Source organism: Mixophyes fleayi, chromosome 11 (assembly GCF_038048845.1).
Source record: "Mixophyes fleayi isolate aMixFle1 chromosome 11, aMixFle1.hap1, whole genome shotgun sequence".
Classification (NCBI taxonomy): domain Eukaryota; kingdom Metazoa; phylum Chordata; class Amphibia; order Anura; family Limnodynastidae; genus Mixophyes; species Mixophyes fleayi.
Genome location: NC_134412.1, coordinates 71,370,175 through 71,397,548, shown reverse-complemented (window position 1 = coordinate 71,397,548; position 27,374 = coordinate 71,370,175). Strand labels below are relative to the sequence as shown.

At 40.7% G+C, this 27,374-nt stretch overlaps 1 protein-coding gene across 13 annotated transcripts in view; it reads left to right on the top strand.

The window, feature by feature from the left end:
- AGRN (agrin) overlaps positions 1 to 27,374 on the top strand; it is a 434,643-nt gene that overhangs the window by 125,642 nt on the left and 281,627 nt on the right. For 11 of the 13 annotated variants that reach the window (XR_012680036.1, XM_075191538.1, XM_075191541.1 and 8 more), the window contains one exon: positions 13,203 to 13,250. Coding sequence is in view for 12 of the 13 variants with exons in the window: in XM_075191538.1 (XP_075047639.1) it covers positions 13,203 to 13,250 (48 nt within the window). In the remaining variant the exon portion in view is untranslated. Of the gene's footprint in view, positions 1 to 6,711; positions 7,646 to 13,202; positions 13,251 to 27,374 lie in introns of those variants that run through there. The other 2 variants (XM_075191549.1, XM_075191548.1) reach the window with 1 other exon arrangement.

Below are 27,374 nucleotides of genomic sequence, written 5' to 3'. Positions count from 1 at the left end.
TGACTTTAATCTTTGTAGCTACAATGTTTGCAAAACACAAGTGAGCCACTAAGGGGCACTCACATTATTATAATGTTCATTCAGAAAATCATTTTCTTGCACTTGTTTCTAGCAGTTGAAGCAGCGTTTCAGGATTCTTTTAGTCTTGTAACACTTATTTTGTCCTTTATTTTCTTTTTCTTGCAAACAGCTCTGGTTTATAAATTAATGAGTGGGTATCTCCATAGTAACACAACAATACAACCATCCACTTATGTACTGTTACACTGATGGGATTTGTGCATATTTTGGTATTCTTGATTTATTTATTTTTTTGTTCAATCGTGGTCCTTTTTCAGCAATGTTTGGGGGAAAAAATAGTAATAATATCCTTAAAAAGGTATGTCCTATACACTACCTGATTATTTCCAAAACACCACATTCTGAATATTCTCTACAAGAGGATTGTTGTTATTGTATTCTATTTATCGGTGGTTACACCCTGGAGGCAATTTAGCTCAGTTGAAATTGTGAAATATTACTGTTCTTTCATAAAAGGATTTATCCAATTCCATCCGCTAGATTGCTATGCTTTGTACAGTATCAGTGCTGGCACCTGATGTCCCACTTGTGCTTCTAGTTTGTTTTTGTTTTTTTAATGCTTACAATAGCTGTTTGTTATGTTATGTTATTGTCCCAGTGTTTGCCTGCTATGTGTATTGTAGTGGGATGTACTTGCTGTGTACATATTGCCCAGAGTAGAGGTCATTGCACATGGAGCCTAAGTGCAGATGTTGAAGTAGGGATGTTGCTGCCTATAGCATGTACAGTTTGATGCAAGGGGATGTTACTACCCACAACATGTACATAAAGATGTGAGTAGGGATGTCGTTACTTACAGTATGTAAATCCAGATGTGAGTAGGGATGACATTAGCTACAGTGTGTACATACAGCTGTCAGTAGGGATGTCGTTACTTACAGTAGGTAAATCCAGATGAGAGTAGGGATGACATTAGCTACAGTGTGTACATACAGATGTGAGTAGGGATGACATTAGCTACAGTGTGTACATACAGATGTGAGTAGGGATGACATTAGCTACAGTGTGTACATACAGCTGTCAGTAGGGATGACATCAGCTACAGTGTGTACATACAGATGTGAGTAGGAATGACATTACTTAGTGTGTACATACAGGTGTGAGTAGGAATGACATTAGCTACTGTATGTAAATACAGATGAGTAGGGATGACATTAGCTACAGTAGGTACATACAGATGTGAGCAGGGATGACATTAGCTACAGTATGTAAATACAGATGTAAGTATGGATGACATTACAGTGTGTACATACAGCTGTGAGTAGGGAGGACATTAGTTACATTATGTATATATAGATGCAAATTGGATGTTGGGATGACATTAGCTACAGTGTGTACATACAGATGCGAGTAGGGATGAGATTGCCCACAGTTTGTACATAGATCTGTAAATACCATATGTACATATACCCAGGAGTAGGGATGACATTGCCCACGTGCTACGTGCCCTGTATTTTGATAAAGAACTTTTAGTTATCGACATTCACTTCTCACAGGCACCAAAATTTCACTCACACCTCTTTTCTCTTATCTATCAATTCTGGCACAAGTTATTACATTCTGACAGCTGATCAGCAGCTCCTATGTGACTTGAGTCTGTGAGATTTGTTCCTCACTTGAAAGCTGCTGTTAAAATCGGAATAGTCTTAACCCTTTGTGAGGCTCAGCGCAGCAGTACGTAGTTCTCTTTTCATGTCATGTATTGCAATTGATACAGCTATTGACCTCAATCCAGCTGGCTGCTGGGGTGGAATATGCAGAGAATGGAGTATTGTCTGTGTGTCTCATGTTCTAAACAAAGCAGCGCTACCTTCAGCTACAGTAATAAGATAAATGGGAGGGAGTGCTTGTCATGATATGTGTGTGCGTTTAATGACTGACATCTCAATGTATGCACACAGCACATCTAACAAACGCGTAGGTGTGCACATATATTTGCAGGGGAGATATATGTAAACATCCTGTTTCAAGCACTTTGCATAAACATAAACAAGTTAATACATATGGAAATGCACACTGTGCAGGTCTAGTGATGGCTGAGGTTGAATTTATCACACTTCACAGTATAGTTTTGTTATACGTAAAATTACCCTTTTTTTTTTTTCTTTTTCTTTTTTTTGCTGGTGTCTCTATGTACATATACATATTTATAATAACATAAGACAATTTGCCCCTTGCTCATGGAAGATGCCAATCTATAGGAAATAGAGAGTGGAGAACCTATATGAACCTAGGTACAGTTCCCTATTAGCTGAGTGATCAGGAAATAAGCGTTAAAGGGATTTTTCGCACTTAAATATCTTTATTTGTTTGAACATGCACTTATACAACTTATACTATAAGTTGCTTATTTTAACTATCTTCTGTGTTGTTCATTTATGTATTCACTTCATCAGGTACAATTGTTAATTGTTGTTGCTCTGGCTCACAAAGCAGCTCCACTACACTCTCTCTGTCTCGGATATACCTTATTTTCACAAACCAAGACAAACAGAACAAACAAGCAACTTGTACTAGATTATATAAATACATAGCTAAAAGGCACATATGGAAGCCAATATGAAAGCACAATGTTACTTATTTCGTAAAGGGGACATGAATAAGTAAAAATTTTTAAAGTAATCTGACAGTTCGATTTAGAGAGTTAAACTAATGAGAACATTCTGCTGTTCAGTGCAACCCTGCACAGAGGATTTTTCATAACAAGTTCCGTTTCTGGAACACTTACAGAAAACAGTGATCATTTGGAGATCTATATGGGTTGATATATCTTAAATATAAATTAGAATATTGCACCTTTTTAGAAATCGCCAAATAATTCTCAGACTATAATGACTAAAGCAATGACAGTTGGTGCAGACTCTGCAGGCCAGGAGGGCAAGGTGCCCGGCTATGTCAGGGTCCTCGGTATCCTTTGAGGTCTTCATTCTGAAGCCTCTTCAGAGCATGTGCCATCTCTGGAGCACCATCACCAGGACCACCCCCAAATTTTGTTATGGGGCAGGACAATGTTCTATTCCTGGAAATAAGCTTGCAGGTCCAGCACTTTTATACAGGACATGCATCTCCAAAGAGACTGCTAATAGCCTTATAATATAGTATAATATAATATACATTCCCCCTTCTTTACTGTATAATATATAGAGTAGGGGGAATGTATTCTTAATAGCACATGAATGTTTCTAATGAATACTACACCCCATTTATACATATCTTATTTACAGGAAGCTATACATATATAAGCATCACCTGTACGTCATACACATATGTGCTGATTTTCTGGACCTACTAAAAACATAATGTACCCATAACAAAAAAAATATGTTTTGGCTTTGTGCCTCCCCCAAAATATCTGGAGAATTTAACAACATACAGGGCCTATAACTTTTTTTTTTTTTTTTTTTTTTTTTTTAGTTTGGTTGTTTTACTACAACTACTATTATCTGAGTAATTGAAGATTGAATATCTCTGAATGGTTGAATGACAAGGACTATGTGTGTATGAATGTGTGTGTATGTATGTGTGTATATGTGTGTGTGTGTATATATATATATATATATATATATATATGTATATATATTTTATATACTGCATGCATGCACGCACGTCTCGCAATAAAATGGACGTTGACAGTTTTGAGTGATTTTGAGATTGAAATGAGATTTCCATTAGGTTCATCATTGCACACTGTACCCTGTGCCTCCTTCCCTTAGCAGTAATAAATGGCAGTGCAAATCCCAAGTAAGTAGCAGGAGTTTGTGTGAAGTCCTATCACAGTATAACAACCTCCCACACTTCTACAATTGCCTCCATTGGTGACAGTGAAGCAGGTCTCACAGCCTGGCTGTTCGTATAAGCACGGCTAGTGGTTAGTGTTGCAGTAGTGATGCACACAGATAGAGAGTGGGGTAATGAGCTTTATTCTGTACCTAGTTTCTCCCCTTTCCTGTTGGAGCTTCCAGTATCAGAGAATTGTCTTCTCTGCACGGAGTGTCTAGTATGAATGTACACGGAGCACAGATTATTTTCAGTAAAGGCGATCCACTTATCTGTGCTATTTAACTGTTGAGATAGACCAGCATTCATGTCCCAGGTTTCAGCTGGGGCAGGAGGACCTCTTTTCGGCAGATAATGAGTCTGTAGGATTATTTTGCTGTCAGTTATGTGTGTGAGAAGAATTGAGTTTGTGAAAGATTTGTGACTGTAGGAAAAAATAAACACAAATGGCTCTTTAGTCAAGATCAGCAGATCTATTAGAAACAAGGTTTCAGCTAATTAGTAAGATCAATTCTTGTGCATTCAGCTAATTTTACTAGCTTGTCAAAATAGTTTACCCAAATTCATCAAGCAAATTGGGCCATATTGATATTGAAATCAATACTGAATTTTAACAAGTGATTTTTACCGTTTGAATAGTACATCTCAATCTTTTAAGTGTATCATTCTATACACTCACATTTATGTGTGTATGTTATGAGTATTGTAAATAAACGAATACCTCTCACTCATTTCTTACAAACTGTTGCTTTACAATTGATCTTTATTTCATCTTAAAAATCGACCCCAAACTTCAGTACAGTAGTTGAGGTTTTGTTTGCATGTTGACAAGGACTTATCCAGGGTGTGGATCCCTCTGACCTCTGAGCTGTGTCTGGAGATCAATTAAGCTAATGAAAACTCCAGCCAGAAATGTTACATTGTGAATCTGCTGTTCATTGCAACCCTGCGCAATGCCCCCTAACATATTCATTTTCTAACACTATGATATACAGAGTGTACAGCTTAGGGGGGAAGGTGGCAGCGGTCCAGAGGCAGAAACAAAATGCACCTGTATACACTAATCTTATAGGTTATGTCCAGTCAAAAACCTTTTGTAGCCAATATCTCAACTTGTGGAACAGTGGAAGTTCCATGTCAGGGAATTTAATTGTCAATGTAGGGAGACAAACCATTGTAGTGCTGAAAGAATGCGTTCTCCCTAATTGTGCGGGGAAGGGGGGGGGGTCACAGTTTGTTATAGGGGGAGTTTTAAAAATTAACAATCGTTTCCTAAAAATTTGTTGAAGAAATATTGTACTTGTCAGGCTACTGAAGTGTTAAGAAATGTAGTTTGCAATTATATGGAGTATAGATAAGGTCAGGAGAGGGCTGACAAATTGTAGCCTTGGGGCAAGACTCTCAGCAGCCTATTAGGAATATTTTAAAGCAAAAAAAAAAAAATGCAGATGGCCCAGTGAACCCAGCCTTATGTAGCCCACTATGGGACTGGACCGAGGGGGAGATGCCCCCCAGCCCCTGGATATAGACATATAATATATCCATATTCTTATTGATATTTGGACTTGCTGACATCATGACGCTTGGTTATAAAAGAGAGAAGTTGATTATGTTCCTGCATTTCTACAGAAATGGTTAAATGGTGACTGGGCTGGAAATGAAGACCAGTAATTAGAGAGAATAGTATAGTATATAGAGAAAAGTTGAGCTTGGGGGAGCTGCCAGTCAGAAATAAAACTATGGGCTGAAGAACTGTATAATTGATACAATATGGATAATGATGAATATATTGCCTATGGGGATAGATGACAGGTAGTTATGCCACAGAGCAGGGAGTATGGATACAGGTGGGATGATGTTGAGGTGAGCAGTAGTTTAGTTGCAGGGCTTGGAGTTGAAGTAGTTTGCACATGTCAGTCTCCGGAGCTTCCTACATTTGCATAGTACACGCTCTGTGATAGATGTGTGGCTGAAGCACGGGAGAGCACTGGTGAGGCGATGCCCCCCGCCCCCTGTCACATAGCAGCCCAGCCCCCTCCCCTCCTTTGCTTTTGTATGCACATGCAGGGACCCTGAAGAGGCTGCGAGGAGAATCCCCTAAAGCATTTACTCTTTGTCTAGTGCTGTGTGTCAGGCTCTCTCTTTGCCTCTTACCTTCAACAATTTTCCTGCCTAGTAGAGCTAGAGAGCTCTGACAAACAGGGGGCAGTTCACACACACACCAGTCCCCCAACGTGCTGTGTGCTGAGGACCGTAGTGGAGCAGCCTTCAGTCCGTCCACCTGCCTGGGCTTTGTGCACTTTGCTAGTGGCCTGAGAATGTCAGCAGCTGCGCAGCTTCCTTGGATGTAGAGGAGAGAAATCAGTTTGTAAAGTCCTCGGAAGCTTTGCATCTTGGACAGGGACTGTGCAGAGGAGTCTCAGTGTTGTGGATAAGCACTGCAGGTTACCTGCACAGCAGAGTGCTGGTCCTGAGCTTGTGTTTAGCTGCAAGCGCTGCTCTCCTATCTCACATGCCTCTGATGCCTCTAGTTATCTGCTAGCCCTCCCCCACAAGACCTAGCCCCTCGCCCCGTTCTCTCTTACTTTCCAGTGCCTGCCTGGCTGATGAATGGGTGAGCGCTTTATTGTTGTGGCAAGGACCGGCATTTGATGAACCCCCGGGAGCCTGAACTCTTCTTTCTACCCCCCCTTCCGAAGGCAGAATTGAGAAGCGGTTGTTAAGCTGCCTGAGAAAACCACCAAAGAACGCAGTGACGAAACTATGTGCTGGTGTTAAATAGAAGTGGGGGTGACACTGAGACAGGGGGGTGGGCTGCTCTGCCTGTATGGAGCGAGAAGACTAATGGAGGGGGGGAGTGAAAATAAAGTAGCAGTGGATTGCAGAAGAAGAAGGATGACATGTATATTGCTGAGAAAACGGTGTGCCTAGGAGTATGAAAGAAGAAGCAGAAGTATTAGCAAGGAACTTTTGTGCTATAAAAAGAAGGGGGATTCTAAGCTCTTAATAAGACCAGGCTTTTTTTTTTAAAGAAAGTTTTAGCCTTAATATCTTTATTCTGCGATGTTCCAGCATCTCCTCTCTGAGTGATGTACTAAGGCAATCTCTTTCCATCTCTCACATTGTGGAGTGGATATTGGTTCTCCATGCAGCTGGAGTCTGTGTTCATACCTGCCATGCAAGATCTTTTCAGGGGAATTACAAGAAGCATTTTCTGCTCTTTAAATGTTCAAGGGGGATCTGTACAGTGCTGTTATTGTGTATTTTTATCCACTTTACGGATTTTCATGTGAGAAGTAGCTACCATTGGATATACAGCTTTTCTTTTTACCTGTCTCTCTGGGATGGGATTCTTGAACTTCACAAAGTCCAGCGTGTTTGAGATCCACATATGTTTGGAATTTGGGAGTTGCCAGGGGAAGAAAAGCATTGTTGTTGTCCACACGTGGCCTTAAGCTGCCCTCAGCCTGGGTCTACCATGGTGTCCTAACTGGAAACATATTTTGTTGCTTTTTTTTATTTTTCAGTATAAACATGAACGCTATATGCTAGAATGAGGATATAACACTGGATTGGAAGGTTGCTTTGTGGAGACTATAAATAGACCCCCAAAGAGACTTTGCCATGACTGGCTGCCACTACCCTGCGCCAGCTACTGAGCGGGACCGGATATACCAACATAAAGTCTCTCTGGTTGTTCGCTATTTCATGATCCCATGTAACATTTGCCTGATCCTACTTGCCACTTCAACTCTTGGATTTGCAGTGCTTCTTTTCCTCAATAACTGTAGGTGTGGCCAGTGCCCCCATTACCCTTCTCCTGAGCTGTCAAACCATGTGCGGTAGAGGTTTATGTGGGAGTGAATGTGGACAAAGCTCCAGTCAGATAAATCATTGCTCGCTCATTGCTTTCTTGTCCTGGAAACAATTCTGTGTGTGTGTGTATAGGGAGACGTAGGAATCTTACTCATTAAACCCATCGTTTCTCCCCCCCAAATAACAGGATTTCAGCTATACATGGGAGGTGCCTATCCCCTTGGTTTACTGACCTAGTTTCTGTCTCCCGATGTACCACGAGAGCATACAGGCATTCAATTAATTGAATACTCGTTAGCCTGCTCTCTCTGTATGTAGCCTTTTTTCGGAATGGACATTTGTGTGAATGGATCTTCACAATGATTGTGGTAAAATCCCCATTTCAAACTACATGTATTAGTCTCTATTGTATTAGTTACTTGTTGGTTTTATAGACCTCAATATTACATTTCACCATCTCTTTTGTTGTTGAATACATTGATACAAATGTCATTAATACGTAATCAGGTAGAGTTGTAAGTTATCTTATTTGGAACCTCTGAGTAACTCTGATTAATAACCTCTCTAGAGATTCCATTTACACACTAACACGATTTCCTTCAGAACTACAAGGTGAAAAAGGACTTAAAATGATTATGCACTTATGTAGTATAAGTATACCACTCTGCAAAATATATAAACACACAGATGCATGAACCAGGAACTGTCACATCCTGGATTTACTGAACATTGTCCCTTTTTCACACATTGCGATGGTTAAATACAACTTTTCCATACCCCAACTAGTGCATTAGTAGGGTCCCTCCCCTGAGACAACTACCTATTCTTCAATGCATGGAATTACTTACCGTGACTCAGGACCTCTACTGGACAGCTCCTGTAATGCTGTAGGAGCGCTGATAGATCATAGGTAGCGATACCATCCAGTAATCAGGACAAACAGGATCTCACTTTTATTTTGGTAAATGTGTATGATCGCCCCCTTTTTCAGATCTTAAGCTGAGTACACACCTATGCAGTCTTGCTTCAGATGCAATTTAAATAACAATTTCCTACGATTGAAAGTCTCCATGAACATGCCAATTTATGTGTGCACACCTTAACAATATACCTTCAGATCTGTTATCTTCATCTCTCATAACTATCTGCTGAGAACATTGTGACTCTGTACACGCTACACATATCTGCCTGCGCTGCTGGTCGTGAGTGCGTACACACTTCCACAATTACCCAACTTTGTTCCGTCGTTGATCGTGATTTTTAGGAAGTTTAGAAAACCACATCAACAGATGCAGTGTGCTTTGGTACGATAAAACATGATCGTAGGAGCTTACACTCTTGCAATATCTGAACAAATGGCTGTGAATTGTGTGAGCTGCACGGTATTTGCATAGATGTGTACCCAGCTTTACACATTGTGATAGACACTATCCAGGAAAGGTCCCCAGAATCAATAATTACTTGGACACTGCTGTACTCTGCAAATAGTGGATCTCCTAGTGACAGTCCCCCAGATAATTTTGGGAGGTGTGTGTGTCTGTGTAAATCTCCTTCTCCAATGGTGGAAAACCCCTTTAATTGAACTCCACTGATGCAGTTTCTTATAGGAACCCTGCTTGTCCTTTCTCTTTGCTTGTGCCAATAACCGTAAAGTCATGTTCCAGACTCACACTGAGCAAAATAAAGTTTTACTATGGTGGGAAAATGCATTTCTACAGTATTAGCTTAGTGATACTGTGATGTAAATATGACCTACATCGTGTTCAGTGAGAGTCAGAAGTGCTTTGGCAACGGCTGCTCTTAGATTTATCTAAGGAGTGAAAACATTTCAGTAATTGGGCAAAGGCAGGTCTTCAATACCCAAGTAGGTCATATGCTGAAGATTTCTCTCTGTCAGAACAGTCAGGAGAACTACTCGCCTTGCAGAATAGATTAATGTACCTGTACATTAGGCTACATTGGGCCAGTTATGAAACGGATTCCAACCAGGGTCTTCAACAAGGCTGTGTCAGTCCATATCTTAAAACCTTTTCATATTACCTGTCAGGGTGACTTACTTGCCAGGGTTAAGAAACCCAGACTAAAGTGTGGTGTGCTGCGAATGTCGTTAATTTAAACTGGCTCTAGTGTTCATTTTTGATGGGTTAGTTTGGTCACTTTGGTTAAATTGTACAGTGTGTGGGCTTGTAACTGATCAAAAGCCGATCTAAATGGATTTGACTTGATTGGGTATAATTGACAAGTGGATCAACTATGACCCATATAGCCATGTGTGTTAACCATATTGCAATGTGAATGTGCAGGGTTATGGCTGAACCCAGAAGTGTAGCAGCTTCTGCATATAGGGGAGGTCATTTACTGAGTGCAATCAATGCACAGTACATACTGGATGCCCAGCTCACATCTACATTCCACTCTCGCTAGACGCCTCTGCAAGCTACAAGTACACCTAGGTGTAGAGAGAGGTAGAACCATCTGTAAAGGTTGCATTGTGTAAATGTCACATGAATGTTCCAACCGTCTACCACTTCAGAACCACTTTTATTGCATAAAATCTTTCTGGCTTTCTGCTAAAATGCTGCTCTTTTTAACATAATTTTGGCTTAAATTAATCTTCTCTGCTGAAGCACAAAATGCATCCCATTAAAAGTATTGTACGAGAACCGATCACTGCCAGAACTGGTGCAAAAATCAAGGTGTGGAAATCTGTGCAGAAACAAACACTCCTAAAAGTTTGACCTCTTCATCCCTTTATTTTTATAACTGCTCCTCAGGTCTAGGCTCAGAGGTGCCCCTAGCCCACACTTTCCATGGAACACCCTCACTCCGCCCATCAGCCCGTGGAAACTGCTGCTCCTACACAAATGCTGCTATCTAGTGTTTTGCCACACGCTGAGGCACACAGCACTACAACAGCACATTATACGCTGCACTTTTATGTGTTAACAAAATCTGCTTTGCCCAAAGACAAATGGATAATGTCACTTCCGGAACATTCATGTGCATTGGTTATACACAGTGGCCAATGGCTATGTACTAGTACGTGTTACAGTAGGTGGTAAAGATATTGAAAGCCACACATGATTTATATGACCAGGGCTGCCAAAAAGAATTGTGGGGCCCTGTAAAGAAACTTCTTGGGGCCCTTTCCCTAGCCACCGAAGGGTGCCTGGCCACACCAGGTTGGTGGCTCCTCCCACTACATAGGGAGGCCAGGGCCCCTAGACTGGCCCAGGCCCCAGTACTTTGTAGCTGCTTCCCTCCCTCTTGGTGCCCCTGTTAATGACCCCTTTTGCTGAGCAAATTAAGAGTACTTTCCAGGGGCTGAACAGTGCATTTTTGGGCGCCATTGTGCCTGCACTGCTCAGAAGTGGACTCCCCTCTGCTCTTTTCAGAGCAGAAAAGGGGTATCGGGGGTATCGTGCCCACAATCCCTGCACCCAAGGCAGTTTTACCACTGTGCTTTCATCCATGTCATAGTCTTAGTGTAGAATTCACAGAGGAACGGGGCAGCGGCAGCTGACTGGATGGTCCACATGGACCACGTACATCCAGTCAAATAATGCCGTTCTGCAAGTGATCCCCACCTCCTTTCAGAGATGCCTGAGGAATGCAAACTTCTGGGGGTCTGCCTGCGGTAATGGTTATGGTGCCAGGGCAAGGATCCCCCCCATCCTTACAGCTTACCCTGTGTAATCTCCCTATATGTTTTACCAAACATTTATTACAGGAAGAATGTTCAGCAAGACACAAGTTCCTTCAGGTTATACATTTAACTATAAGACTTCTGATAATGGCAAGTTCTGAATGGTTTACAGTATGAATATTGCTGTGTTGTCACACTCAGCGGTGCTATGACCAGGATTAACTTGGGACAACTGCAATATCCATCAGTGTTTTATACCTGAACATTCCTCTTGCTTGCTGTATAATCTACGGTTACAAGTGTATTTCTACAACAAGGGACTACCAAAAACTGCATTAGGCTGACATGACACAAGACAAAATATTAACTACTGTAGAACACTCTCCCATCACGCTGCTGGGAAATGGGTGCATTAATAATGCATGTGTCATTACAGTGTATGAAATCCCATAGAAAATAGAAGCATCATAATAGAAATTGGCGCTCCATTTTCTGTATACACACACCAGAGACACTTACATATACGATGTCCCTATGGGAGATTGATGTGAAATTAAAATATTATTTGGAAACTAAACTAAATAAAATGTCTTCATCTTTGCACTATATAATGTAGCAATTTAAGCAATTTGGAAAATATATATAATTCGAAAAATGATATTGATGCTATCTGGACTCCTGCATGGCAAACAACTTATTAAAAAGCTGATTAATATCTGATAGAAATATTTATTTAGCTCCTGCATTCAATAAACACTTGTTAATACTGGGAGGCTGACTGTGCATTGGCTCACTGCCTAGTTTACCCCCCCCTCCCCCCTCCCTCCACCTCTGGCCTCTTACAGATAGAAGATTTTCTGTATCTATTTACAACCAATAACATTGGCAGACTCGCATGCATAACATACTCTGAATATGCAAATGTTTTCTTTATCTGCTGTTTTACATGGGATAAGTCCGAGTAAGACTGATTAAACCAGCAGTCTGCCTTAACGTTTCCATTTTTTTGCACAGTAGGTAGTGCACACCTCACTTAGTATTTTCAAAGGTTCAGATGAAATATGGAACAGGAAGGCTGGCTAATATCTTCTTGCTTTGTTGGACACAGACGGCTCTTTTTTTTTTTATATTTTCATTTTTGTACTTACTGCATCGCTTGTGCGGGTTCAGCGATCAGTGGTGCCTTGTGGTAACTGGATTCTGGCAGGGTTAGTTTACTTTCAAGTGATGATATTTCTGTAACACAACAAGTTTGTTTTTTTTACTCTAATCAACACCATTGTTTTTCCTGGTGTGGCTGAACAATAATTTGTATTCCACACACAAGAATATTATTACTTTCAGCTGTGTCACCCCCAGTGATTGTCCACTCGGACCTCCGACACCTACTACCATAACTTACAATACCTCCTACTGGGGTATTTCTAAAACAGCTGAAGAACAGAGAATAAAACAGGACTGTGGAACCGAAATGGTTCAGTCTACCTGCTGTCTATATGTATTTCCCACTGACATTCATACCAGTACCAGCGAGCCACTAACTGATTAATTCAACCTGGCGTTATGCTTTAGCGTTTTTCGATGTGTTTTTGCCAAAGGCGAACTGTGCTTACCCGATCTACCTCTGTATGTACACAACAAGCAGGCTTTGGCCATCGTGGCATCACTGATTTTGAGTGTGTTCCATGATAGCAATGCATAAATGATGAAGGAAAAGTACATTTACATATGAGGTTCCCATTACATCGCTACCTGCTGTAATTGGTAGATAGGACCATGCTGACTAGAATTGTAGAGTTTAGTTCACTCTCGCTTCTGCTTTATTAATATGTCATTTATTAACATGTTATATTAATGATATATTGTCTGTTTTTCTCCTCAGATAAACCAGGCAGCCATTTTCCGAGCCCTCAGCCCACGTTACAGGATGGTGAGTACCACACCCGTTTATGTGGGGTAGAGAATAGAGAAATGACAGGCATAATATGTAGGGCTGAAATTCCAGCAAGACCTTGTGTGGGAGAGATGGCACTTCATTTGCATATAATTGTTTCCTTTGTGTTGTTTATTAATAATTTCTTATTTACATATTGAAAACCTTTATGGGCTCAGTACAGGCTGCATTATTTCCCTTTATTTCATACACAAGAGAGGCAGTGGGGTTGGAGCGTGGAGAGCTATGGCATCATGAAGGAGGATGGGTCATGGGTGGCACACCCAAAATGGCCTAGTGGGGGCAATATATTTAAATGTGGGCCTGAAGATATGCGGCATGCATGGAAACTGGTGCAGTGAAAAGGTGCTGCCCATAGAAACCAATCTTCCTGTAACTTTCTAGTATGAAAGCAAACGTGTGATTGGTTGCTTTGGGTTACAGCACCTTGTTACCCATGCACCAGTTTCTTTAAATGTCCTTCAATGCAGCTTCCTGTGACACAAACTAATGACATTGGTATGCATGCAATTTGCTAATTAAGTCCTATATGCTAATGTAACACCATTAAAGGGTTTGTGGAATGCTCTAGCATATGGTTGAATGATTGAGTTGGGTGTGTAATTATATTTAAGACTGAAAAAATAGATTTGGGCAATGAATTGAATTAATTAAATTGGATGTCTCTATTGATTTAAATAACTATTCTCCGTTCACTCCTCTTTCTAAAATGAAGTAAAATCAATTATTTTCTTTAGTGATAACTTTGCTTACTAAGGACACTGTAAACAAGACAAAACTATATTTATATCTTAAATCTTTTTTTTTTTTTTCTCCAAAGACATTCTGTACCCCAAAGCCATTTAATTCTAATCTTGAAACGTGACAATCATACCACCGCTTCTGAGGTCTACAAAAACTCCAAATGTCTGCTCCCTGTTGTAAAACTGTGATTACATAGAATTGTGAAAATGTTTTTATCTTTCTGCCTTGCTTGTTGTTTTTTGTCCCTCTTTGTTTATCCTAGAAGTAGGCAATATGTTATTCCTAAGAGTGATATAACAGCATAGGAGTTCTAAAGCAGATTACGTTTAATTCATTGTATTTTTAACATATATTTGAATAGGATTAGAGCACTCTTCACTTCCTCCATGTGTGAGGTGGGCGAGGCTAGCATAACTAGCTCCCAAATGTCCTTATTTCAGATGGACAATCCTGATTGGAAGGGTTGTCCTGCCATCCCATGGTCGCCATGTTTGTCCTGACAAGCAGGAAGTTGTATGTTCCCGGTCTCCAGAAGCCATAGCCTCATGTGCATGTGACAATGCAAGAATGTTTTTAGGGAAAAGGAGGGTGTTGAAGTCAGCAGAGTGCTTCAGAAGCACATGCTCCCGGAGATGTCATGAAGGGATTGGGAAAGACAGGGGAGGAAATCAAAAACCTGTGCCAATATAGCACTGGCATATAACCACCAAAGTGGCTGACAATGGATTATATAAGAAGCTTGAAATGTACAATGAAACAAGCAGACAATAAATAGTGATACTAAGTACCAGCAATGAAAGTCAGTATATGCATTCAATGTAACATAATAATGTATAATAGTCCTTATCCTCATCCATGCCGTGATAACATGTTCCTATGGGTTTCCTGGTCTCTCCAAATTACATCATGCAAAGAAAGGGGTGAGAGAAGACACAGGAGCGCCGATGGTGTTATAACGTATAAACATTTAATTCAAGGACAATAAAAATGAACTTACATTCAGTAAGTCCAACTGTGCACATAAAGGTATCTTTGAACGTATTCCTGACTCAGACGCTCATACTGACGGTATCGAGTTGAGTTCCACATTTGGCGGTGATCACTTCCGGATAGTTGTTGCTAAGCAACGAATCTCAGCTCTCATGACCCTAATCTGATGGATTTATGCCCCCCCTTCAGAGGAGGCGTGGCCCTGTCCTAATTTAGAAATGATAAATGTTTGAAGTGACGGCTGAATAAATCAGCTTACTGGTCACAGCAGCACAAAGTAATTCAGGAGATGAGTGTGCTGATCTTGTGTGACTTCACTTGTGCAGTAATTGAGGACAGGACTGGGTGTTATTGGTCCAATGTCATAGTATGAGAATAGGAATGGGGGCAATTGGGAAACCACAAGCTGAGAATTTGATGAAGGATGAAGTAGAGCCCTCGCCCCCAACAGCACACATTAGTGATACCCACATTAGTGGATACAGGAAAATTACAGTGTCACATGCTCCTATATGAAACAACCTGCATACATCCAACTTGTTTTTTTTAACACCATTGTATGTGAAATCCGTTCAAATCTTCATCCATCGGGGTGGTTGATTGTCTTGTCTGATGGCCTCAATTGAATGGGGCAAATGGCCACATTGCACCATGTATGTCCAGCCAGGATTATAAGTGCACTACACAATATCATCAGATTCCCACATGAAGATTCTGTATAATAGACTAAGACAAATCTCATGTTTTCTCCAGAATGCATGTATTACTTAATGATGACTTCTGTTCTATCAGCAAGGGGGGCACGGTTCACCTGGGATTGATGAATCCTGCCAATTATCCTTGAGATGAACCTATTCCAAATGATTCATCCCAACAGAATAGAGCTCTCTCCCCCATACTGCTATTTTCAGATGGATGATAGACTGTGTACAGTGTTCCTGTTTGTAGACGCTCCCTAGTGACTGTCTCCAATTCGGCTTCGCCTGTGTGCTAGGATACTCCCCAGAGAGATATTTTGATTCTGTTTTTTTTTGGGTAATTTGAAGTCTGGATTGTTATTGTTTCAGCTACTGCTGACAAACCTCATTCAGCGTTTTAGCAGTCTATGGAGAACTATATTGTGTGGTTTATTTTAAAGTAAGATGTAATGCTCCAAAATACTAGAAATAACCTCATTGCGTTACCAATGAAATATGAGTATGGCTCCTTCATAGAGAGCACCATGAAATGATTCCACTATATCGGTAAGGGACGGACGATTGTAAAAGAGAAATTTGCTGATGAAGATACTATGGGGCCTATTAAAACCAATCACACAATGTAACCTTAACGGAATATTGGTGTAAAAAAATGAAAATTCTTACGCTATTGCAGGATTTATTTTCTGTAATAAATCATAGTAGTGTCATTTTAAATACTCACGGTGAAACCTTCTTACTTACAAATAATGCATGATGCTTAGTTATGTAATGCCAGTATATCTCAAGGCCATTGTCCCGCATCCTGCTCACTTCTTATGCGGCTTCGATGACTCCATTTGTTATGAATCACGTCATTTAGGCACGGCATTGTGACGCGCGGGTGTGGCAGAATCATGCAATTCGCTATGCCCCGCCCTCCCCCGTACTTCTGCTTCACCTCCGGAGGCGAGAAAAAAAGTCGACAAGGTTGTGGTCAACACTTATTTATTTATTTATTTTAATTGAAAACTGTAACTTTATTTTGCATGAAAATACAAAAACACAGGCATTACATTCAAGTGTACTGCATACTACTTTTTAGTACATTACAAGACTTAGGACTAGATTTACTAAGCTGCGGTTTTGAAAAAGTGGGGATGTTGCCTATAGCAACCAATCAGATTCTAGCTATCATTTTGTAGAAGGTACTAAATAAATGAAAGCTAGAATCTGATTGGTTGCTATAGGCAACATCCCCACTTTTTCAAACCCGCAGCTTAGTAAATCTAGCACTTACAGTACAAGATATTACAGCCTACACTATGGGGGGAATTCAGTTGGCCGTGTTACGGGTAAAAGTAACGCGGCCTGCGCATTCTTACCGTTATTACGGTAATAATGTGATTTATTACCGTTATTACGGTAGTTTCAGCGCCGGCTTTTTGCAGCGAGCAGAAAGCCGGGTTAAAACTACTGTAATAACCGCAATAGTTGGCTCCGCGCAAATTCGGGGGAATTGAATTCCCCCTATACATCAACAACTGCACTAACCATGCATTACTTTAGCAGTACAACAATTTCAACAAGCAATGGATGTGAGGAGGAGGCAAGTTAAGGGAATAAGGGGTGGATGATCACAGGCCCCAAGCTTTATTGAACCTTTATTGAACCTTTATTTATTTCTTTATATAAGGAAGAGATCATTAATTAAAAGCAAGACATTTCAACAAAACTTCAAACCATGTGATGGGGGACTGGAATGGAGGGGTAAGGTAGGGGGAGTCACAGGCCCAAAGCTTTATTGCAAAAACAGACACATGTGGGAGAAAGGGAAGGAGAAGAAATCGGTCATCTCCTATTAGACTATTGGACCCCCCAGTCCATTGGGCAATAAATGTCTCTCGAACGAAGAACGAGTGTGGTCCATGGATCTCCCCGTGGTGTGAAAATGAAACAAGCCACAGACATTTGCGCTATTACTAAATAAGTGCAACTCCTTGCCCCGGATCCCCATATCTCCTAAATTCAGATGATCAGAATGAAAGAAGGGTCATAAAAATACTGTGTTCATCGCTCAAGTTTCAGGCTATCACAGTATGCCATCACCATTGTTTACTATTAATTGTTTAGACACGTGTGTTCTCCCATGTGGCCGGTGTTCTGCTCTGATAGAAGAGGATGGCTAGTGAATGAACGGGTTTAAGTGCATGCAGCATTCCGGTCCATTCATACTCCACATGAGAGCTGAGAGGAGCAATATTACACCCAACGCTGGATGTAGACAAGAAATCACAGACATGGAAGGATATACCATCTGTGTTCAAGGAGATTACTCTGTTTTATTGATCAAAGTCCTAGGCATAATACTTCAATGGCAATAAGCAAAGTACAGCTGGTGCTATCATTATAATAACTTGTTTTCTCTTATACGGTAACTTAAATGGTTACTAAATATTCGTTAAATTATTGAAAACATGTCGGTGATAATGCCCATTTATTAGTTATGTTACTACTTCATTACTTTGACATGATCAATAATGGAAAATACTTTTATCTCAGAAACAAACTTTTCAATTTGCTGGGGTTGTTAAGTGGTTTATATGGCAAAACATATGGGGTACAGGTGTTGGTCATAGCAACCAATCAGAATCTATGGGGTAGATTCATTTAGCTGCGAGATGCCGCGGGTCAGATTTGTTTGTTTTTACTTGTAACACTTGTTTAAAATGCCTGCTGATATGTTATTACAGATAGATGTCTCTTTCTTTGATTAAAATATATCATTTCACCTTATTATTGATGTAATGTGTGGCCCTTTTGAAGATTCAAGGGCCACCATTGTGGCCCCTGAAGTGTATCAGGTTGCCTGTCACTGCCATAGTGATAAGATAAAAATGGACTTTTCCAATCTGTCTGTCCATTTGCACTCAGTAAACAGACTCACCCACTTGTATAGTTTGAAAGTGTTCCTTGACATGATACATAACACATAGTGAAGTCAACACACATCTAGGTATTTGGATCATATCGTCCAAGCAACTTGTCTTTTAGTTTATTTTTTACATTTCTGCCACATCCCAGAAGTGTTAATGTGCTGGATTAACATAATATCAAATACATGGCTTGAAAATACTCTGTACTTTGAGTTTGGATAAACTTACAGACATGCATTTGGCATTATTTGCACTTCTGCCATAACTTTTGTTGCCTGGAGTGTAAGTGACATATATTTGTATCAGACTTATCTCTCCACAAGCCCGTCACTGAGAAAAATGGAAACGTTCTCTGAGCCGAAGACATTGCTGTGTCTGGGATAATTAGAAAATTTCATCATTTAGTGTGAGTTTCTCTCAGCTGCTAAATGAGTTTGAAAATTCACTGCAATCTCTGTTATTAGTGTTGCTAGTAGACTGCCATTCCCAATTCTATTCTGATTGCAGTTGACTTTGTGTGCATGCTGCAGTGGGGATTATTAACCCATTATTGGCTTCATTCAGCATTGCTGCTATCCTCATGCAAAATTAGATAAGAAAATGGCATCTTCAAATTGCTGTGTTTTGCAACATAAAAAGTGGCATTTTCATGTATGAAGCACTAAAGTTTCCTTTGTTTTTTGTAGTCTTATAACCAGCGCACAGTGCTGAGAAGTCAAATTGCAGGCGATGTTCAGTGACGTGTGACCGTTTCTAAATCTCATGCGATTTAAACTGTATTTAAATCGCATGCCAAACTGCATGTGGCTTAGGAAAATTTTCAGGGTTTTTTTCCACTTGTTTGAAAAAGTGCACATTGATAAATATATTGCTTTGTATTAATTTAATCAAAAAAATGAGTGGTGATTTTAATGTGCTTTAAAAAAAACACCAAACCAAAACATGCAGAAAATGCACTTTAGTAAATATCAGCACGGTGGCTTAGTGGTTAGCACTGGAGTCATGAGTGCAATTCCCGCCCATGGCCATATCTGTGTGGAGTTTGTATGTTCTCCCCGTGTTTGCGTGGGTTTCCTGCAGGTGCTTTGGTTTCCTCCCACACTCCAAAAACATACTGGTAGGTTAATTGGCTGCTTTTAAATTGACCTTAGTCTCTCGGTGTGTGTGTAAGTTAGGGGACTTAGACTGTAAACTCCAATGGGGCAGGGACTGATGTGAATTAGTTTTCTGTACAGCGCTGCGGAATTAGTGGCGCTATATAAATAAATAGATGATGATGATATCACCCCTGGAGTTAAGTCTTACTCTGACTTTCCCCTGTAGCTCTCATACGGATGAGTGTGATTGCAGAATTTGCTCAGGCCACTTTCCGTGTGTCATAGCTTTCTGATCACATGAGCAGCGTATAATGAGTCAGAAATCCCCCCCCCCCATCACAAAAGGCACATCCCATAATGTGTAACCAATTACTAAAGCCCTTTTTGGAGGGGGTGAACGGCATATAAAGTCATCAGACATGCTCTCTTGGCTTTTCAGCTACTTTAATTTAATTTCACAAATAGCTGATGACACAGAAGTAAAACAAGCAGCATTCATATCCCACCATCTGTTTATAGAAGTGACAGGGAGTGTGTTTGATCTGTATACCTAGAGATAACTGATCCCTATTTTTACTTTTATTAAGATGCGTTAAAAGTTCTGGATGATAGGAACGTGCAGAAGCCCAGAATAACCCCTCCAGACCAGACTTTCTCTGTCAAATGTAGAGACAAGCAGTGACATTTCTGGTATTGACATTAATTCCTCTTTGCTGACAAGTGTGATTTGTAGACTTTTTCACACCAGGACTCGCATGCAATGTTTGCTGCATCTATACAGATTATGAATATTTTGAGAAAATCCTTTTCTTGTGTGTACACGGTTAAGCTGCAGTAGGTATGAGCCCCATAACACAAAGTATGTTAAGACAAACCCATTAAGACAAACGCCACACTAACAGTCAACTGAGTAAGCACAGTACAAAAGAAAAAAGCGATTTTATTTTTTCCCACTGAAAAGTCATTGAAGTGGACTTGTTACCTACGCACAGTTGAGGTAGCCGTTTTGTGGGTTAAACAATACTTTCCGACTTGAGATCTCCCTTCAGGGAGGGGAGATCTCACTGGCGATTTCTGGGGGCGTGGACAAGTGGAACTCTTCATTTGGCCCCGCCCCCTAACCTGGCACAACCATTATAGTCTGTCACAGCAAGGGGACGGGGCCGCAATTATGCGTAAATCGCGCCACTAAGCCCCACCCCTCCACTTAACTGGCTGGAATCAGTGAGGTTGCCCTGCTTCTGTTCTCCCAGAAATTTGGTAGTCTCCCGAAGATACCGGTAGAGTAGGAAACTATGGGTTAAACCAATATTCATAAGAATAGGAACCCATACCTCATGAATATAAGTCTGGTCTCATGAATATTAGTCAGACAGTGGCTCAGTGATGTCACTGGTCCCTAGCCAATTGATAGGTTACATATTGGTCAATCCCACAAAATCTTCTCTATATATGTGACAGGTTCATTGTACGGGTCATTTACGATGGTGTACAAATGTGCCTGCAGTTCATACATTTATTGTCTCATATCTGCATATAAAAATGGTGCCACCTTTTCTGATGGGAGGTCTTGGGTGAATCATGTTGTTCCTAGCTAAATACATGCTTTTCACACTCATGCTAAATTGTGTCCACATGCGAAAAACAATTTATCATTTTGCGGGACAAGATAATTGTTTTAGATTCAAGTAGGGCATTTTATAGTTAGCGCTGAGACACTGAGACCCCCCCACCCTTCAAAAGAACTTTTAATTTCTTTACACATGTCCTGGGGGTGCCTCAGCGCTAATTATCTACTCTACTTACAGAGACCTAAAAATAACAAAAACACGTTTCTCTGTAACGTAATTTGCAGATCAATTATAGGTGTCTCTATTAAGTGATTTATTTAAATTGGTTCTGCTTCGTGTATGTGCTTTAAAAAGCACCTGTTTTGAATTAGCATTACATTTTCAGCCATTTGTTTTTAATTTAGAAAGGCTGCTTCAAAATTCTCCTACCCAGACCAGGTGCAAATGAAATGGCCCTGTAAAGACACAACGCTTGTCACTATGGTGGGTAATAAAGCATGTCTGAGCCACACCTGCTCGCAGTGACAGAGGCGATGTAAGATGGGGAATAGTGTGAACGCTTGGCTTCTCTGACTTACGTCTGTCTAATGTGGTAATAATCAAAGGAAGCCAGAACTAAAACACAATGTTTTATTTTATGAAAAGGGCAAGTTCGCCTGTTAGGACTTTTTGTCAGCCACTGGAGGAAGCAATGTTTTGAAGATGTCTTAGACTGATAAAACAGAGGAGATCAGCTCTCTGTTCTTTTATTGGGGTCATTTGTACCCACAGAGGTAGGTTATAGAAGATGCATCTGAATATTGGTAGAGACTGCTAGATGTTACTGGCATCTCTGGTCAATTTCGTTCTGTGCAAAAATAGATTTACACCGTGAACCAAGGACTTCTTACGCTGGTTTGGAGAAAACTGGGTCAAATTAAATAGGTAACCGCCTGTGTGACGACATTTCTTTATGGGCACAGTAAGTGCGTAGTGCCACAAATGTGCACGGTCTGAGCTATCTCACCTCTCACAACCACCTCTCTTCTGGGGGGTATGTTTACTAAGCTGCTGGTTTGAAAAAGTGGAGATGTTGCCTATAGCAACCAATCAGATTCTAGTTATTTATTTAGTACATTCTACAAAATGACAGCTAGAATCTGATTGGTTGCTATAGGCAACATCTCCACTTCTTCAAACACGCAGTTTAGTAAATATACGCCCTGGTGGTTTTTTTTCGGCGGTTTCTGAAACCATGTAAAAAATAAATTGCGACCGCAATGTCTAAGGAAGCGTTTTTTGAGCTGTTTCACCCATTGTAATTCGAGCTGTTTGAAAACCACCAAATAAACATCAGTTTCACTACACTGCACTTCAGTGAATTTCCCATTAGATTCTGGTTGCTGTGGGTTCCATCACATTTTTCCTCTCAATCAGTTTTCATAAAAGTCCCCCTCTATGGCCATAACGATTATGTCCTAGTAATTTGACTGACACATTAACAGCCATTATCTCCAACTCCAGTCACGGTCCGGTGTCACCTGCTATCATATCAGGGCACAAGTTCATGTCATTTTCATTGCTGATTTCAGCATGTCCACCATGGCTAAATCTTGTCTTAATTACAAACTGGGCATCGTAGGAGCTTCTGATAAAAAAAAAAAAAAATAACCCATCCTTTTCCTTTTACGTAATGATTTTTTCCTAGTTAAAATGAACGAATAGAGAAAATTCCTCTAGTTGTTGGATGCATTTTTGTTATATCACACAGGAAAATGTAAGAGATTCCAGCCAGTCTCCTGCGCTGACAGCCTTTCAGCCAGAAACAGAAGGCTTGACAATCCAGCGTGACGGCCTCATTAATTAGGAATAATGCTGCTTTTATAAACAAACAAGGTGGAAGCCTAGAAAACTTCTCTGTTCTTCTGCAAAACATTGATTTATGAAATGGCAGCTTGCGGGCCCCTCCCAGCTTGGGCAGAGCATTAATAGCGCTTGTCATCACACCACTGGCCCGGTAATTAATCCCTCCTGAAGTACTGCTGAGAAATGTCAGAACAGCCAGACAGAATTTAATTATCTTAATATTCCACTTATTTATATTTTTTTTGTATGGCCCAGCATTGCTCTGAATTACACTTTGCAACTCATTATTCCCCTTCTATAAACAATCTCTTAAAGAGCACCTGTTACCTACACTCAGAGAATTTGTGGCTGTCTTTTTGTGGACTGAACCAATATTCATGAGATCTGTGTGTATGATTTCACCAGTAACCTCATAGATAATGATTACTGTAACCTTCTCCTCACCGTCCTACTCCTCAGGTCTATACTCAACGCGGGTGTGAGACTCGTCTTCCTCTCCCACCACTCCTCTTCTGCCTCCCCTCTCTGCCTCGCCTTACATTGGCTTTCCTTCCCATTCAGAATTCTTTTCAAAACTCCTTACCCTTACCTACAAGACCCTCTCCCACTCCACTGCCCCATACAGCTCCAACCTCCTCTCCATTCACACTCCCTCACGCTCCTTGGGATCGGCCAATGACCGTCACCTCTCCTCCTCTCTGATCACCTCATCCCACTCCGGAATCCAAAATTTCTCCCGGGCTGCCCCCCTCCACTCCACTCCCACGCTCCATCCAACTGTCACCTAATATTCAAACGGGCACTTAAAACTCATCTGTTTCTCAAGCCCTACCAGCCATCCACCGAACCTCTTCATGCTCGGTCTCCTCTCTCTCTCCTTTTGTCCCGCTACATGCTCCTCTTGCGGTTGATCCCCTCTGACTCCCCACTGTGCCTCCTGTCTGTTTACCTCCCTTTAGGATGTAAGCTCTTACATGAAGGGCCCTCTTCGATCCTGTCTCTATACCTGTTCTTCTGCTCCAACTTCTCTGTGCAAGCTTTATTTGGAGCTTTTGAATTCCTGGTACTTTTTGTTTATTGTTCTGTACTGTTTTACACTGTATGGTCCACAGTCTGTTTTCTGTACAGCACTGCAGAAACCTTGTAGCGCCCTATAAATAAATAATAATGATTATGCCTCAGGAGCGCTTACACCTGCTTCTCCATTGATCCCCTTGGTGCAGTAAACACACGTGAACAGAGCAGGCAGTGTCAAAAAACAAACAAACAAGCTGCTGCTCTCAAGCACGGTCGCTAGTGGAGTTGGGTATGGGGTCATTAGAACCATTCTTTGCTGTCTACCGTCACTGTCAACCACAGGTGCTAGCGTAAGTGGGTATGAGATCATTAGAACCAATAGCTTCTATCTGCTGACACTATCAACCACAGGTGCTAGCGGAAATGGATATGGGGTCATTAGAACCACTATCAACCGCAATTGCTAGCGGAGATGGGTCTACTATCAATCTTGACCACAGAAGCTAGTGGAAGTGGATATGGGGTCATTAGGACAAATAGGTTCTGTCCACCACTGCTGTCAACCACAGGCTTTAGCGGAATTGGATATGGTGTCTTTAGAACCAATAGGTTCTGTACCCATACTGGTGTACTTGTTTTTATAATGCTGGTGGGTAACTGGGAAAGGGAGGCGACAGGGGGAAAGTTGAATTACTAAAAAGTGTACACAGGTAAATTATACCATACGTTAGCATGTATTTTTTAGTCTATATCCTCAAAACCTTATCTCTACTTTTGCCTTATGCCCCAATGCCAGTGGCATTCAGTCATTTAGCAAGTTTCAAAATAAAAATAACCTGTGTCACTACAGTGTTTTATAGAAATAAAATGTCTATGATAAAATTAATCGTTCTAATACAACCAGTAGCTGTAAATCTGTGTTAGGGATTGTAATGTGAGACCAGAGGAGGACCGTAGCTGCAAACCCTTATTAGGCAGATATGTACCAGTGAGCAGAGATGAAGAAAATGACAATAGCACCTGGTCCACTCCCAGCTTTCATTTACATTGTCCCCCTACACTTACATCTGAATTAGAGGCTTACAGAGCCAGATATGACTGATAAATCTGGTTCTACCTGCCAATCTGTGACTTTACATAACCTTTGTTACATTACAGCAGTCAAATACATGCTGTGCCAGATTTTGGTTAGCTGATATCTGTACTTGAACAACAGACACATGTTTGTTACCCCTGATCTGCAGGCTTTATAGCTGGGTACAGTGAGAATGTCACATTTCATTGAAAATTTTGTAAGAAATTCATGTTCTGGATCTGTACAGATTGTGCTTTATATAACTCTTGAACAAGAAACTTTGTTCTGTGCTGTCAGACTTTTTTTTCCCCCCACCAGCCCTTTTCAATCTTAAAACATTGTGCCTGAGCCCTAGCTGGAAACTGACACAGAAAAATCCGTACCAATTACACAGCCTTGATACCACCGGATGAAGCGCCGGCTGCGGAAATAAAATAATGAAATAAAAAAAGCACGAAAAAAATCTATTCTTTTATAAATCCTTTGTAGTGTGGACTTCTAAAAGCCTTATTAGTCCCGGGGAACACTATTTCTTTACGGGTGGTGATACCTTTCATGGAAACAGCATGAAAGTTTTCCTATACATGCTATCATACATATACTTTCTGTGCCTCAAAAGGTTCCAGCTTTGAAAAAGATGATTTGAATCCTTCAGTAGCTTTCTTATCTCTTTGCTGCCCTTGCAAAATGAAAGCGCTGAATGACTTTCCTTTCTGCCGGCTTCTAGATTACTTGCAGGGAATTCACATTTTTAAATCACTAGTCCCTTAAATAGACGCATGTTAAAATGGAGCATTTCTTCTACTCTTTCTAGAGATAAATGTTTGTGGATGCCCACTCTTTAATGTAAGTACATGAATAATTTATTACATAAACAGTCATATGGTCCATTTATTGCATACCTCCCAACTTTTTTAGGGGCAAAAGAGGATTTAAATGTAAATTACATATTGATAATTGAGTTAATTTTACATGATTTTCTCTAGAGGTTCATCGACCCCTTTAGTGCTAAGGACAACTAGGACTTGTCCTCCACATAGGCCCGTAAAGTGTTAAGGACAAGTCCCACTCGTCCTTAATACTCATGGGGTTAAAAGATGTAAAAATAATTTTTACCTGTCCCCCATCATTATTTCTTCTCAGTGGGGGCTGGGACAATAGTAGACTAATAATGACATCACCAGTAGCATCAACCACTACAATACAGATTTTTTTTTTTAAGAGTTAGGGGATGAGAGAGGGCACTAAAAGTACCCAGATCTCCCTGACCCTGGCACCTAGATATTCAGGGGAACCTTCATTTGAAAGAGTGGAGTCCATCTTTCAAACATTGTGTCCCCTTAGTAGTTATTGTCTGGTGAAAACCAAGCAACAAAACACCATACACTACAGAAAGCATTAAAAGAAGTCCAGAGATGGGGAGGATTATAATGCCCAGATCTTCGTCATTCTGGCTTCAATAAAATCAGTTGGGCCCACATTTGATGCTATAGGTTGTTTAGCTATCAAAGTGGTACGCCTTGTTGGGGTACCCATACTATTCCTATACATTTTATGCATTTCATTCAAGACAATGCAAACTAGCAAAAAAAATATTGCATATATGCAATAAAATGATGATATAATTTTTAAGTGCAGATTTTATTATGAAACCTATGTGTAGAATCCTTTTGGAAAGGTGGTTGATGCAAAAGGTGCTTTTCGTTTCGTTTCAACAAGAAGCCTCCTGTTTGCCCATTTTGTGTAGATGTTCTTTGCCGTGTCAGGAGGTATAAGCAAAGTAATGGTATTTTCTGAAAATTAATTTGCATAAAACAAGGTATAATTCTGTGCGCACTGCAATTATTCGGACTTGTCAACTTATTGTCTCTCTCCTCTGGGAGATCCTGGAGGGGAGGTTGGGTGGCAAGTGTGAAGGAGGTCTAGTTACTGCCTCCTGTCTTGAGTCACAGCTTTGTGACCCACCTATGGAGGTGGGTCTTAATGACTCAATTGATATCATTGAGCCCCACCACCCCATGACCCAGGAGAGTGCCTACTCGTCTGGGAGGACACCCCAAAATTTGTGAATCTCCTGGACATTTTGAAGAGTAGGCAAGTATGAAACTACTGATCTTCGTGTTCAACTGTGACCAGCCTAAAAAGTGC